Source organism: Scylla paramamosain, chromosome 11 (genome assembly GCF_035594125.1).
Source record: "Scylla paramamosain isolate STU-SP2022 chromosome 11, ASM3559412v1, whole genome shotgun sequence".
Lineage (NCBI taxonomy): Eukaryota > Metazoa > Arthropoda > Malacostraca > Decapoda > Portunidae > Scylla > Scylla paramamosain.
The window spans coordinates 25,138,523-25,149,157 of record NC_087161.1 but is presented as its reverse complement, the minus strand read 5'-3'; the positions used below and the strand labels follow the sequence as shown (position 1 = coordinate 25,149,157).

At 34.4% G+C, this 10,635-nt stretch overlaps 1 protein-coding gene across 23 annotated transcripts in view; it reads right to left on the bottom strand.

Annotated features, from left to right (window-relative positions):
- Positions 1 to 245: 245 nt before the first annotated feature.
- Positions 246 to 10,635, bottom strand: part of LOC135105095 (peripheral plasma membrane protein CASK-like) — a 239,781-nt gene continuing 229,391 nt past the window's right edge. For 12 of the 23 annotated variants that reach the window (XM_064013060.1, XM_064013071.1, XM_064013058.1 and 9 more), the window contains 7 exons: positions 9,761 to 9,862; positions 9,435 to 9,570; positions 8,170 to 8,289; positions 7,695 to 7,805; positions 6,772 to 6,879; positions 5,749 to 5,924; positions 246 to 5,221 (listed from right to left, as the gene is read on the bottom strand). In XM_064013060.1, coding sequence (XP_063869130.1) covers positions 5,042 to 5,221; positions 5,749 to 5,924; positions 6,772 to 6,879; positions 7,695 to 7,805; positions 8,170 to 8,289; positions 9,435 to 9,570; positions 9,761 to 9,862 — 933 coding nt within the window. In that variant the 3' untranslated portion in view covers positions 246 to 5,041. The remainder of the gene's footprint in view (positions 5,222 to 5,748; positions 5,925 to 6,771; positions 6,880 to 7,694; positions 7,806 to 8,169; positions 8,290 to 9,434; positions 9,571 to 9,760; positions 9,863 to 10,635) is intronic. The other 11 variants (XM_064013063.1, XM_064013076.1, XM_064013061.1 and 8 more) reach the window with 1 other exon arrangement.

Sequence of the window (10,635 nt, the reverse complement as noted above, 5' to 3'; positions counted from 1 at the left end):
TCCTACCAAAAGCGGAGTTAGAAATTGGTCTTGATCATTGCTCTTGTGTTAAGAAAAATGTTATTTCTTATTTCTGAAGCTGTGATTTTTTTGTAGCCCTGCCTGAAATTAGTTACTTTGGGAGCTGTGAACAAATGCAAACACACTGATCATACACTAACGATGGTCTCATATGTGGTCTTCCGAGGTGAATTGGGGAAAAATATAGGAATATATTATTGTAAGGGTACTATTAGAGTCCAATATAAGGTCAAATCTTTATTACTGAATTTTCAACATAGCAGCATTTCCAACTGCAATTCAGGACCTTAGTAACACAAAGTAGAGTGACTGGGAGACTTAGGAGAATAGCAAGCCTAGCATGCCGGAGACAAGGAGTGACCACGAGCACTCAGGGAGGTAGTAGCCAGATTCATGTTAGGAGGGATGGGGAGGGTCAGGTTAAGTCAGGTCAGGTCAGAGGGCAGCTCTAGTGGGGCTGTGAGTGGAAGTAAAGCTTAGTCTAAAACTTTGATAGTTAAAAGTTTTAAAAAGATTTTAGGTTCAGTTATTTCAACCTTTCTTCATTCAGCACAGCTCAACTATATCAAGTAAATAAATAAAAAAAAAAAAAAAAAACTTGTGCAAGTCAGCTAAACTTTATTAAAAAATTCTGAGTCAGCTTTAAATTTAAGTGTTGAAAATAAATGGAATAAACAAAAGTTTAGCCTTTAGCAATGAAGGCAATCAATACTAGTTATTAAAATCTGGGGTAAAGAAGGAAAAGAATACCAAACCTGACTTCCTTCAAACTTCACTTTCATGTTTTTTTTTTTTTTTTTTTTGTTTTTGTATTTTTCTAAGACTGCCAGACTTTCTATTTTAATCTGATATGTGCAGTACCAGAAGCTGCCATATGGGTTTTATAAAGCTCTCTTTACCATTCAGTCATCCACTATGCCATTACCCTTCTCACATAACAAATTATCGTGCTTTTTGATAATATACACAATTTTTTTTTTTTTTTTTTTTTTTCATTTGAGTTCAACTTTGCCCTGTTGTATGATCTGAAAAAAACTGTGTATACTTTACATGTAATAGTCAAGAAATACTAGGAAAATCAAGAATAATGACAACATTAAGCCACTAAGTAATTATGAACATGTCTGATATATATAATATACTGTATAATATATATATATATATATATATATATATATATATATATATATATATATATATATATATATATATATATATATATATATATATATATATATATATATATATATGCTGCTTGCCCAGTTTTGATAATTTTGAAATTTTGTAACAGCATAGAGGACTGAGTTTACATTTTATATGCATACAATAATTTTTTTTATTCACCTGCATGGGAAAAGTTTTATATCTACACCATTAAAGGTGTTCTCATGAAAGTAAAAGCTGTGTATAATACATGGGAGAGTATCATTATTACTCTTGTCCCCAGCATAAAGCAAACATCACAAACAAATTTCAAAACAAATCCAACAGTAAGTCAAATCATCAAAGGGGACACCACAGACCAATGAGTCTTGGGCATGTGGTCCCAAACTGAAGCTAGATAACCTCCCTATCCTTGGAGTAGTTGTGTTGTGCTTTATTCAGAGACAAATGTTGTTAATTTTATAAGCCCAGTATCATCTGTTTGCTTACAAAGCCATAAAAGAAGCAATAAATTTCTAAATTTTTCATTTGACAAACTTATTTTATATGCATTGAAAATAAACAAGGCGACATTGTGAAACATAACTCAAAATATCTTAAAAGTTACAACTGTAGCTTGGAATAAATATGCATTCATGTAAGAACATACATATCTTCACTGTGCTATTGTTTTGAGCCTTATTTGTTTTAATTTTTTTTGGCACAATGCATTAGAATGAATTGAAATTTTTGTGCTTACAATTCTTGAAAGACAGGTGTAGGTAGAGTGTGATTGAAAGGAATTCTCCCTCATAGAATGATGACTTAAAACCAGACCTGGAGGATTCATTCACACTCCTTTCAAAGTTATTGGGTCATCTACATTATTGGTCAGTTGCAAAAGTACAGGTCTGTTCCCAGTCACCAAACAATGCTGAAGAATTCGCTTCCTAATCATACCCAGATTGCCCAGCAATTACTTGATTACAAAATCCATTCTAGTAGCTGTTCTTTTGGATCCTAGGTGTATCACAATATAGTTCTTTGAATATTGTCCTGCAATAATATCTACAGTCCTAAGAAAGTTACCAAATATGTTGTCGTGACTTTCTTCAAGGGTTTACCTGCATTGCTTAGATTGAATTCTTATACATTACCTAATGATTCACAAATTTCCATTGATAGATATATGTTTTATGAAATTAGAGTTCACCAAGAAGTTAGTATATATTTTTTTTTAGGGATTCAAGATATGTAAACATGGATACAAAGTTTTAAAATATAATTGTTGATATAAAATTTTGGATTATATGTAGCTGTATAAAATCTGTATCTTAGGTGCAGTCTTAGAATTCTAATCTAAGTTACTGAAGTAGCAGGGAATGGGCAAATATTTCAAAATAAGTTCAGGAAGTTCAATAGGTGCTACTGACCATGTAACAACATTAGTGTGAATATAACTTGTTCACTAGTTATTGAAGTTATACTGCTGAAAGTTATGAAGTACACTTTGAAGTTAAGTGTAAGAGAATTTTGTAAGTATCAAATAAATGTAGAGAATAATGCTTACAGTTCACTGAGCATTATTTTGAAACATCCCATCATACAAGGTAGGAAGTTGTTCCTCTCGAATGCCCCATGTGAAGACAGTGTAACCTAGTTTCCCTTTGTACCCGTATGGCATTCTGCACTTTTAAGAACTGACTAAAGCAGGCTAAAGATGATGAGGCATGAACTGAAGATCTATTGCACACAGAGGAAGATCCAGAGCAATAAAGCACGTTTTATGGGAGCCAGTTGAAGGACTCCCCCTGCCAAGGGATGGGGGGATGTAGACAACTTTACTGCCAAGCATCCTTTCAGAACACAAGTGGAGGCCACACTGAGACAGGATCAAAATGTAGAACTTCATCATCACACTGGATTTGTCTCCTATACAGTATTCAAATGTAACAAGAAAAATGCTCTATAACTACTCAGTTGCTTCTTATTAACAGTAGTAATTCATCCAACAAACCCCAGAACTGGTGAAGCAGGGTCAGGAAATAAGGTCCAAGATATTATGTGAAGTATTGTGTGAATGTATGAAATTCACTGATAACTTAAAAGGACCAAATCTAGATTCTTAGTTGATGTAGTATATGTTAATATTAGAGACAATTTTTTGAATAATTTTATATAAATTTGACTTCAATAGTTACACATTTTGTTACATTTTTAGTTCCAGCATAAATATGAACTTGCTTGACAAAAGTGTTTCCAGCATTACTGGGAATGACAAGACAATTCATGTACTCATACCTAATCCTGTCAAAACCAAAGCCAAAAGTGAGGCCCTCTGTCACTGTCACAGCTCAAACTCATTACAAATCTAGAACTGTATAAAAGAAATAGCAAGTGACTGAAATATACATATAGTATCTATAGTGTCATCAGCTTCACATTAGCATAAATTGGCTTACTATCTGCACTGCAACTATATAACAATTAATTAAATTCCATGTACAAGGAACAACTGGTTCAACCTTTATTTGCTTATAAAAACAATATTTATAAGTGTACACAGATTAATCCACCCACCCTACTAAACAGTAAAGGGGCAGTTTAGCATTTACCATAATTTTAACGTACAGTGTCTGGCTATTTTACCTTGGTACCACCCTCATACTGTTCATTGAATGTTGTAAAATATTCAACTTCAGATAAGCTCCTCTTCCACTGCAGAGGTCTATGATTCCACCACATTTCCAGCCAAGTTAGTTTCACTGGTATTAATGTGATCATTCATCTCCCCAGAGACTTTCCAGTGTCCCTGACTCACTCTGCTTGACCTTCAAATGTCTTAATTCTTGCCGCCACACTGACAAGAGTCGCACACAACCATTGTACGTCATGGACCCACACAGGCTCTCCTCTCAGGTGACAGTCACTTCTAGTTGACATTCTCTGGCCTTGCTTCTTACTCAGACTTACAGAAAAGAAATGGATGAAAACAGTTCTAAAAGAATACAACCACAAGGAAATCAAATACAACTTCATATTTTTTAAGCACTTAAGTATTCTGTCCCTTTTTGTTGCTTTCATGTTAAGATTATTTCTTAAAATTTATTGTAAAATCAAGTTAAATATTATTTTCACCATAAACTGCCTTATGTTCAACAGGCATAATCTTATTTGCATGGGTAATTGTAAATTAGGAAATTTTGAATATAACTAAACTTATTTATTTTCAGATATCATGCATTTATCCCATGAACCTTTTTCTTTTTATAAAAGTAAAACATTTTCAACTATGATCATAGTCCAACATTTAGTAGTAATTATTAAAACTGGCAGTGTGTTTTCTTATGTGACCTTTTAGAATAGTAGTCCAGAATTTGGAAGGCATCAGCAACCATTTCAAAACAAATTTATTGTACATCTAAGGGAAAACACTATATCATGGGTAGAAATAATGTTGATACTTTACCTAATAAATTCACAGTTGGCATTTAGGCCAAATGTATGTATACACCTGAAAATTTCATTATTTGAGCATATTTGCCACAATGTAAACAACTTAATCCACCACACGACCTGTCCTTTTAATTATTTGCTTTTTCACCATCACTCATACATAATGTGACTTTTCAAGGATGGTCTGCATTTGACTGCAACAAAGGATTCACTTATTTTGTGAATATTATGTTTCATTTTAAAAATCAACTGAGTCATATGTTTCATACTTTGATTGTGGCACTCTGGTCATGGTTGTGTGGTTCTATGCTCCACTAGATCACCTTCTATGATGATGGTGGGCTCGTCTGTTAGCCTCCTTGCTCCGGGATGTTCCACAGCAATAGCAGTCAGAGGGACTGTCTCGGGGAGGGGCGGGCTGTCAGTAAACCCATGACACAGGCACCCACTGCGGTGTCATATTCATTGTCTCAATTGACTTTTCCAACTGCCGGATGGTTTCTTCGATGTCATTGTTAATTATGGTCAAATCAAAGAAATGGCCATACAGTTGCTTGAGCATGTCTGACTCCTTTGCCAGCCGTTCTAAACTTCCATCGTACTGAAAGAGAAATTTGAATAGTGTTGGTTAAAACTGAAATTTACTAAGCTTTGATAAATGAGGATTGTGATCACCCTTGTGTGGCATCACATAATTATAACAAATTTCCATTTATCCATGCACACAAAAAGCAAGAATATTAAGACAGTTGTAAATGGCTTGCAGTGTAAATAGATGACTTCATTATTTAGAGTACATAAGAAGGAATGAATTTACTTGTTGGGGCAACACCACGACTGAGTTGTGATTAAGTGAGGAAACACTGGTTGTTAGAATGCTTCATCACTGCTTGCTATCCACCACTTGTTGACACAATCCCTTCCATAGTTAGTTATAAGGCCAAAGATATTTCCAATCTTGTGGTTAACATTGAAAATAAATTATAGTGTTTCCTTTCATTTGATGTAAGTCTTATTTACAGACCTATTATCCTTCAGTTTTTGTAATCTACCATTATCTATCCTTTTAGCACTCTCTAAAAAAAAACAAAAGAGCAGTGGTTCAGATATAATGATGATATTACTTACATCCGTCATGTTCTGTAGGGAAGGAGCAGCAATGAACACAACATACGGAGCAAACTCAGCAGTGCGCAGGATCTTGAGTGCTTGTGGCTCAACATCAAGTATTGCCATGCGACCCTCATTGTGAATCTTGCGAATGGTTTCTAATTTTGTTCCATACATTGCATCCTCGTGGGTACCTAAAATATTATTAAAACAGTGTTACCAGTTGATAATGCAGCACCAAGACTTAAAAGATCTTTAGAACAGTAGGATTAAGAGTTTTAGTAAATGTACTGATATTAATGGATAAAAGTGGAAATTGAAGTATGTGTAAGTGTGAGATCAGAGAGAGAGAGAGAGAGAGAGAGAGAGAGAGAGAGAGAGAGAGAGAGAGAGAGAGAGAGAGAGAGAGAGAGAGAGAGAGAGAGAGAGAGAGAGAGAGAGAGAGAGAGAGAGAGAGAGAGAGAGAGAGAGAGAGAGAGAGAGAGAGAGAGAGAGAGAGAGAGAGAGAGAGAGAGAGAGAGAGAGAGAGAGAAACATTTATAGGCAGAAATAGCTTCCTGCTGTAACATTTTTATTTGAAATTCAAAATTGGCTAAGTTTAGCAGTATTCACCATTGCTACCTATATATATATATATATATATATATATATATATATATATATATATATATATATATATATATATATATATATATATATATATATATATATATATATATAATTATTAAAAGTGATGAATATTTCTAAAGTATACTTCATGCAGTGTTGACAAGTTGGTTGCCAGTAAATGATAATGTAACATTACGTCCCCATGACTGCAGTAAGAGTTCACTAGAATCAGAAAGCTAAATTCAGCAGCATATAGTCTGTCTGCCTTTTTGTTAATTCTTTGTAATAGTTTTAGTAATGGTGTACATATAAATCAAGAAATGGCTAACTTCCTTCCTATCAGGCAGGTATTTCTAATAACAGCCTTTCATTTCAGAAGTACCATGTGGAAAACTGCAACACTGTTCATCCCTACACTGATGTGCAACTCACCGTACTCTAAATACTCATTAGCAGCAATGTCTGCCATCATCTCGTCATGGGAAACAAAATAATAGTTCTTCCCATTTTCTTCATCTTTTCGTGGACTTCGAGTAGTGTCTGGAAAACAAATGTTGATATGAGGATGCAAGTCAGTGGTCTAATATCTCAAAAAAAATAATAATAAATAAATAAAAAAAATAATAATAAAATAAAATAAGAAAATAAATAAATAAATAAGAATAAATAAATAAATATTGATAATAAAAATACTGTGTCCTCTGTTTGACACAATTTCTAAACATTACTGAATTGATCTCTACAAATATGTTCTCCATTTATCCTATGAAACTTCTGACTACATTTAACAACATACCACTAGCCCTCTGGATCAAGCACTTTATACTCTGCCTACTTTTTAACACCCAAAAGACTTGCAGCCCCTGAAATCAGCGGTCATACTTATGACCCTTAACGTTATGCATGTAGACTTGCCTGTTCAACAGGCACCACATTCCTCATGAAATGTAAATACCTTGAACAGTTTTAAAAATCATTCAACAGCAGTCACTCTGCCATTCTTGACACATTTGATGACACATCCATTTAAACCTGTGTTCTTAGCATTATCTGCTTCATTATCTCCTTTATTTCCTCCTGCATGATTAAGGACTTGCCTAAGTTTAATAACACAGTAGACAACCATGAGCAATAATGCTGCACAAAATGCACTGTAACAATACTTTTCTATGCACCTTATATACAACACTCAATAGTCTTGTACTCCTTGAAACTAACCTTACCCTTATAAAAGGAAACTCCTAATTCTCTTACCTAAGTAGTTGTTACCAAAACATTATTTGTTTGAATTTAAAACAGATTACATGATTATTCCATTATGGTGGAAGAGCCATCTTATCTCAACATTTACTTACGTGGTATAGGGTAGGCATATTTATCTGGGTGTGAGGCTATTAATGTGTTTTTGATGTGTCGCCTTCCAACCCCATGGGCACCTAACAGCACCAGTGTCTTGCGGCGAAAAGCTGCAAAACAGTGTAATAATTAATTATTGTAAATTAGAAATTTATATATTCACCACTCATCTGTCTAAGCTGAATAAGTTTTGGCAAGGCATAGGATAAATCTTTGTTATAAATTGAAAAAAAATACATGAAACAATAACTAGCAGTCAAAACCTGTCCCCCTTTTCTCTGTAGTGGCACACAGAGATATGCCTACAAAACTGGTCATGAATGATGCTATGCAAGCTTTCAAAGTGTAACATGTAAATGGCAGTACCTACGGCTTCACAGCCTTTTATCTGAAATCCTTAAGACCTGGTACTTTTCACATTTTGGAATGGTTAATCAAAAAAGAATAATAAGATACATCAAATGCAGAACTTACTTGGCAGCTTTATGACCTCCTCATATGTGACAAGGTCAAGCTGGTCAAACACTGCATTGTGTTTGGCAAGGTATTTGTCTTTGTGCTGCTTCTTCTTCCGACCAAAGAATGAACAGTTAACTGAAAGGAAGCAGAATTCAATCAATACCTGTATTATATTTTGACTGAAAGATTTGTAACTAATAACATCCATCTTGTTCTCTTGTTCCTGAATTTTTTTTGTCCTCATTTCCTTCATAACATAGTCATTGTTATTACTATTAGATGCCAACAGATTGCCAATGTGATGCACATTGTACCTTCATTTACTTCTCTTTGATGCTCACAAACTCAAATTTTATCCAATTAGATCATAAGGTGTTACTATTGCTCACTCAGCAAAAGATTAACAAAAAAAATAAAGATACAGTAGTACCTCATGATTTGAATTTAATTGGTTCTTTTGGACTGTTTGAATTGTGAAACAATTCATTCCATTCAAATTAATGTAAAAAGAATGAATTTGTTCCAGGTCCCAAAATCATTGTATTTTTTTCATTTTTATGGGTTTATGTTGTACCCTAAACATAGAAGTGGATGAAAATAAACTAAGTTATAGAGAAAAAAAATACAGTAAAAGAAAACATGAAATACCATATATTTTGGTGTGTAAGGAGAGAGAGAGAGAGAGAGAGAGAGAGAGAGAGAGAGAGAGAGAGAGAGAGAGAGAGAGAGAGAGAGAGAGAGAGAGAGAGAGAGAGAGAGAGAGAGAGAGAGAGAGAGAGAGAGAGAGAGAGAGAGAGAGAGAGAGAGAGGGAAGGTGGGTGGGATAGATAGAGGGAAGAAAGAAATGGAGAGGGATGGGGGAGAGGGGGCAGGGAAGGGAGAGGGAGGGAAGTGGGAGGAAGGGAAGAAATGGAGGAGGAGGAATGCCAGAGGGACTTGTGACCGAGTGGTGTTGCTTGAACAGGTGTTTGTGTTCGAATTGGAAGTTGTTTGAATTAAAGGATGTTCAAATCATGAGGTATGACAGTATTTAAAAGAGAAGTTCGACAAGTTTTTTGAGTTGGCTGGGCTTCCTTGGGCAGAAATAAGCCATCATACTAGATGTAATAATAATATTTTTGTAGCAAGAATACAACAATGACAAACTCACTAACTCTACTTAATCAGTTCATCATTTATCAATGATGCTTGTGAACAATGTCTGCTGCATCAGACCTGATATTTTAGAGTTTACACCATACTGTGTGAAAGCTAGTTATCAGCTTATTGGTTAAGCCAACCTTGGTCTCGTTTGCTCTTCTCCATGGCCAGGTAGGCAGTGCGCCATTCCTGCAGCTCTGGTGAGGGGATCAAGCCAGCTGTGCCATTAGGATCCTTTTTCGCCTGCCACCAATTGTGGTCATCCTTTGATATGATCTGTTGGGGTTGAAGGAAAATTAATAGTTGTATTAAATTTAAATTCTTTTATACTGGATTAAATCTAATCATTCATGTGAATATGAAGTCATATGTTATTATGTTTTTTACAATTAAAATTCTGGATGATGTTTCCTAGTTTGAAGATTTCAAATTGAAAGATCTTCACTTTGCAAGTACTGCTACGAACCTGCAAGATGTCTCCCATTTTGAAAGAAATTCCTGCTTGTGCACACGGGATGAGGTCATCCTCCAGAGGATCGTAGTCAAATTGTGCCCGAACATATATCTGCTGGGAGAGAGGCTATTAGTGAGAGAAGTTGAAAAGTAAATACAAAATGTTTGTATATGTGTGTGTGTGTGTGTGTGTCTGTAAATATATATATATATATATATATATATATATATATATATATATATATATATATATATATATATATATATATATATATATATATATATATATATGACCTATTTATCTTACCAGCAAAATGGAAAATTCTAAGATATTTAAGTGTAATTCTATAAAGTAACTGCAAAACCCAGAAAACCAAGATGAGAGTGAAAATTAATGCCAATGTCAGAGTAAAGAATTGTTTGAAATGTTTGGAAGAAGGAAGCAACTAAGAGAAATAATGAAAAAAAAAAAATAAATAAAAATAAACAAATAATAATAATAACAAATAAATAAAAAATGAGTAATTTCTTACCACATAAACTGTTTGGTTGATCTAACTTAAAGAATTTGTAAGTCAGACAATGAGAGAGAGAGAGAGAGAGAGAGAGAGAGAGAGAGAGAGAGAGAGAGAGAGAGAGAGAGAGAGAGAGAGAGAGAGAGAGAGAGAGAGAGAGAGAGAGAGAGAGAGAGAGAGAGAGAGAGAGAGAATATCAGAGGCTGTACCTAGGATCGTGTTCCATTAACTTTACCTACATTTTAATAGAATGTGTACTGTGATGTATATTTTATCAGTAGTCCATTGCATAGCAAGTACACATTATCACATCCACCACAATTATAAAAGGCACACAGATCAGTACATGAGCTGTGTCCACACAGTGCACACC